Genomic DNA, 5,461 nt, shown 5'->3' with positions numbered 1-5,461 from the left:
ATAACAGCAAAATCCCCCTCGAATCACACACATCATCGTCTTATGTGTTTCGTATGTCAGCTGCGTCTTCTTCGGTCAAAAGTTAGAAGTACTTTTTTTTACTTCCTTTTTACCGTTAATGGCAATATAGGTAACTGTAAGGAGTGCCAATATATCTCTTATCACCACTTCACCTGGCTTCCATACACCTTGATAAGTCACATATTTAAACTCGGTGTGTGTGTGTGTGTATATATATATATATATATATATATATTCGTACATACATATATGTGTGTGTGTACGTTCACGTTCAAGCCCATCCAGGTGAGACGAAGGGAGCTTCTGTCTGGTCACCCTACATACTAGAAATAGCTGCTGAATTCTCCCTCATCATTACTTTAGCCCTAGATAGCAATAAATAAGGATGGAATGTTTTTGATTACAGGTCTGCTCGGTCAGAGTTAAGTACCTTTTGTGTGTGTGTGTGTTTATATATAATCTATAAAAAACAAAGAGGGGCGTTAACCTCCAGGGTTTAGCATGGGTCCAGTATAAGCTGTCCGGCGATATCTCTTGGATAAAAGCCTGTGCTGTCTTTGTATTTCTGACTCTTTATATAGTTTAGGCCTTCTTTTCTTTTCTTTTCGGATGCACAGGTAATCGTGTTCGTAACACACACACACACACACACATATCTATTCAAAACACACCTCGTGTGTGTGTGTGTGTGTGTGTGATACAATCTGAGTTTGTTTAGGTTTCACTGCTGTTGTCCACTGTCTACAATGACTTACATATCTCGTTGACGTGTAAAAAAAAACATTTAGGCGCTGATTTACATCAATATGGACTATCTATATAACCCACCACCACCTCTATCCCTCACTGTGTCTCTTTCGCTCTCTCCCTCCCTCTCAATTTTAGTCTGTATGTCTATATACTTCACTCTCTTCCTATTCACTTAAACTCATTATTCTTCGTTTGTTTATCGAACTCTGTTTTATCTGAGTTTTTCTTTGCTAAAACGCAAGGAAAACTTTGGCACTGACTTTGAAATTTAGCTCTGCTAGCTTCATATTACTCTTTCTATATGTATTATGCTTCGTCAGTAAATGTTTAACTGTATATAACTATACTTAATTTTACGTAACAAAAAAACCCTAAAAAACTCCCGAATAACGTGTATATGTATATTTATCTTATTTACATTATTTACATTTGACGGATATTAATGTAAATAATGTAAATAATTCCTCATCTCTTAAATATAGAACTGTATATTTATCTATCTAACTCTCCACATCTCTCTGTCTTTCACTGTTTACTTAATTACCAGTTGTTGGAAATAACTCTTTCGAAGTCCCACACTTCATGAAAATTAGAAGTGTTTTTTTTTTCCTACTTTTATTTCTTTTTAGCTTTCCTTTCCCATTATGTATGGGACTTCGAAGAACTGCCATTTAATCTGTGCGTCCGTTTATTCACCTTTCTCTGATATATATATATATATATATATATGTACGTGTGTTTATGCGTATATATGTGTGTGTAGAACCTTCTCTCTTTCCCAGTATGCGACTTAGTGTCATAGACTGCTAGCCAACAAAACATCGAGTCATGACCACGTCAACAAACGATGTGTAATCAAACTGTTTTCGTTTTCGTAGTGATTAAGTGAACTCAGAATGTATTCGATGGCGTACAATTAAAAATATGTATAAAAATATACCTCAAATAAACTTTAAACGATGAAATGATATTTAAAAAAAAAAAACTGTCTCACTATTTTTAGATAGAAAGGAGCTCTGTTTACACACATACACACGTAAGTTGTGTGATAGCAAGGGCGCGTAACTATGCCAGCTTAAAGAGACTTCTAAAATCGGGGTGCTCCCCCCTTTTTGTTAAGCGCGTTTGTCTGAATATTTGTGTATATATAATGCGCCTACATTCATATAATGCACATATACCTATGTTGTTTATTTATGAATATGTATGTGTGTGTGTGTGTACATCATTATCGTTTAACGCCCGCCTTTCATGCTGGCACGGGTTGGACGGTTTGACAGGAGTAGGCCAAGCAGAGACTGCAGCAGATTTCTGTCTGTTTTGGCACTGTTTTTACTGCTAAATGCTCTTCCTAACACCAGCCACCCTGCAGAGTGGACTGAATGTTTTTTTCGTGGCACCAGCGCAAGCGAGGTCAGTTGTGGCATGATTTTTACTGCTGGATGCCCTTCCAAATGCCGACCACTACAGTGTGGACTAAATGCTCTATACGTGACACAGTTTTATGTGAAAATATAATTTCCTACCTTTTTCATATATATATATATGTATCATCACATTAAGTCCATTTTCCATGCTGGCATGGGCTAGATGGTTTGATAGGAGCTGGCAAGCCAGAGGACTATGTCAAGCTCTGCTCCCTGCTTTGGCATGGTTTCTATGGCTAAATGCCCTTCCTAATGCCAACCACTTTACAAAGTTTACTGGGTGCTTTTTAAGTGGCACCAACACTAGCACAGTCATCAAGTAATTTGTAAGACAAACACCCACCTCAACTGAAAGTGGGGAGTGATATTGAGGGAAGTGGCTTTGTGCCACATGATGAATGGTTTAGCTACAATAGAAGGACAGAAATAGATGTCTTGCTGTAGAAGAGATACATGGTTGCCCCAGTTGGGAGAGAGAAGATGGTGGCGAAAATATGCATGGGCTTACCCTCAGTGTTTCGGGACATGAATGTGAGTGGTACAAAAGATTGCACAGGATGAGTGCGCATATATATGTACACACACACACACACACACACACACACACAGGCATAATCAACTTTTCCATACTTGCATGGTTTAAATGAACTGCCACTGATGCAGATTTTCTATGAGTAGGTGTGCTTTCTACTGTCAGTTCTCACTCATTTCCAAACAAGTTGATAATTTTTCTAGTCCAGATATGTTCTTGTGGAAAATTTCAAACACACCACTTTTGTGACTTGCACCCAATGGCAAGACAAAGAGACAATGCTCTCACATGCACACACACACACACACACACACACACAAACACGTCAACATACATATGACAGGCTTCTTTTTAGTTTCTGCTATATTCATTCGCAAAACTTTGGTCAACGCAGTGCTGTCATAGATGGCTCTTAGCCCAAGGAACCATGCTGTACAACTGAGCTTCAAAACATGGCTGAGAAGCTTGCTTCCTAATTGTATGGTCTTGAGTTCAGTCCCACTATGCGTTACCTTGGCATGTGTCTTCTACTGTAATCCCAGGTTGACCAATGTTCTGTGAGTGGTTCTGGTGAGTAGATGCTGGAAGAAGCTCATCATATATATATGTGTGTATGCTTGGGTGCACTCCTGTCTTGCAAACACATGAGGTTTGGGATCTTTCTGATTTGGCAGGCGCCACTTGTTTTCTTAACGAAACACTTTCAAACTTGGGACACTGGTAGAATGTGTCATATAAAACATCTTTTGCTCTTAGTGTTATTGAGAAAATTCTATCTTTTTAAAGTTATTTCATGTTAAAATTGTCATATTTCGGTAATTTCAACCAATCACTGACGTCTATTGAGGTGAAAACAATTACTGCTGTGGAATGTAAACAACATGTTCTAGCGGTGTAATGGGAACTTTTCCTTTGAATAAAATTAGTGCTGTTGTTTGTCAACAACTATCAGCGGTACTGTTATTTATGACATTGTTCGTGCGTTTGTACTGGTTTTAGCTTTAGGGTTTTAGGGTTAGGGTTCGGGTTATGAGTATTTTTGCCAAATTTGGTTAAAAAGTTTGTGGCGGTGTATTGAACAGATTTTCACCAAATGTGGCAAAAATACTCATAACCCCCCAAATGCACGAACAATGTCATAAATAACAGTACCGCCAATAGTTGTTGTTGACAAACAACAGCACTAATTTTATTCAAGGGAAAAGATCCCATTACACCGCACAACGTTTTCTTGACAATCCATAGCAGTAATTGTTTTCACCTCAATAGACGTCAGTGATTGGTTGAAATAACCGAAATACGACAATTTTTTACATGAAAGAACTTCGAATACAAAAATTTTTATCTGTTCTATAACACAAAATATACAAGTATACGAAGTTTGAAAGTGTTTCAGTAGAAAACACTAAATAAAACATAAATAAAAAGTGGCGCCCGCCAAATCAGAAAGATCCGAGGGTTGGCCACAAAAAGCACATCTAGAAAATCTGCTGCAACAAACTCCGTCTGACCCATGCAATCATGAAAAAGTGGACGTTAAATTATGATGGTCTATATATACATACATATATATACATGCACACACTTTTATATATTTATGTGTCCGGCATTTGCCATGATAGATTGCTAGCCACTAAACTTTTTTCTATTTTCTCTCCTTGTTTATTTCTGTGTTCCTTTCTGTCAAAGAGCATAGGCTCGAAACGTAAAAGACTTTCTCACTTCCTGAGCGTTAAACTAATACATCTGTTTGTTGTTTACACACCTGTCTTTGTTTTTGTTTTTTTGTAAATTCTCACTATATACATACATATATATATATATATATATATATATATATATATATATATCCTAGAGATGCTGACCATCCCCTTCTTTTTTTTTTTTTTTCATGTATAGTGTATATTATAAAATGTGTCCTTCCTTTTCTTGTTTAATTAATTGATTTCAGTAAGATTTGGTTGCTATTTCTAGCAGCTGCAGGATACATTCTCTTTGTAATTCCATTTAACCCAATCATAACCATAACCATACTCAGTTATTATTCTTATTATGTAAAATTTCAGATCATGTGACTGAATTACATCTGGCACAGAAGAAAATCCAGGAACTGGAAAATACAACTTTGGCACTAAAATCTGAGGTGAGTTCTGGTAGAATTTATATAGGGTGCAGCAAAAAGAAAACTCCCTTATTCTCAATTGTTGGCCTAGCAAAATATGGGAGGTCTTTCGGCCACACTCTTTATTTATATGAAATATTAAATTTTAGGTGAAATTCCTTCTTTGCACGAAGAGTGTTTCTTTGCTTTTTAAATGACTGGTGACACCGATTAACTGGAAACAACTTTTAACGAGATGAAATAACACCAGTAATGGTATTTCATGACATTATGACAGGACAAAGAAGCTACTGTTGACTTTGTAACAGTTGGCAATGTGACAGGACAGACAAGTCTCTGTCATATATAGTTATGTGTGTGTATGATTATACGTAATGTATATATATATGTATATATATATATATATATATATATATATATATATATATATATATATATATATATATATATATATATATATATCTTTATATATATATATATATATATATATACTCTATATGTCTGTCTGCCTATATATATGTATATATGTGCATAAATACACACACACATATGTATGTTATATATAATGTCCAACTGATACATCATAAGGTATATGTAAAGGCAATGATG

The 5,461-nt window shown here is 35.9% G+C and overlaps 1 protein-coding gene across 4 annotated transcripts in view; it reads left to right on the top strand.

The window, feature by feature from the left end:
* LOC106869305 (thyroid receptor-interacting protein 11) overlaps positions 1-5,461 on the top strand; it is a 214,951-nt gene that overhangs the window by 1,336 nt on the left and 208,154 nt on the right. For all 4 annotated transcript variants that reach the window (XM_052971565.1, XM_052971566.1, XM_052971568.1 and 1 more), the window contains exon 2: positions 4,797-4,873. In XM_052971565.1, coding sequence (XP_052827525.1) covers positions 4,797-4,873 — 77 coding nt within the window. The remainder of the gene's footprint in view (positions 1-4,796; positions 4,874-5,461) is intronic.

This window comes from Octopus bimaculoides, chromosome 11 (assembly GCF_001194135.2).
Source record: "Octopus bimaculoides isolate UCB-OBI-ISO-001 chromosome 11, ASM119413v2, whole genome shotgun sequence".
NCBI lineage: Eukaryota > Metazoa > Mollusca > Cephalopoda > Octopoda > Octopodidae > Octopus > Octopus bimaculoides.
Note: the sequence above shows the minus strand (reverse complement) of the source record. Positions and strands in the feature narration are given on the sequence as shown.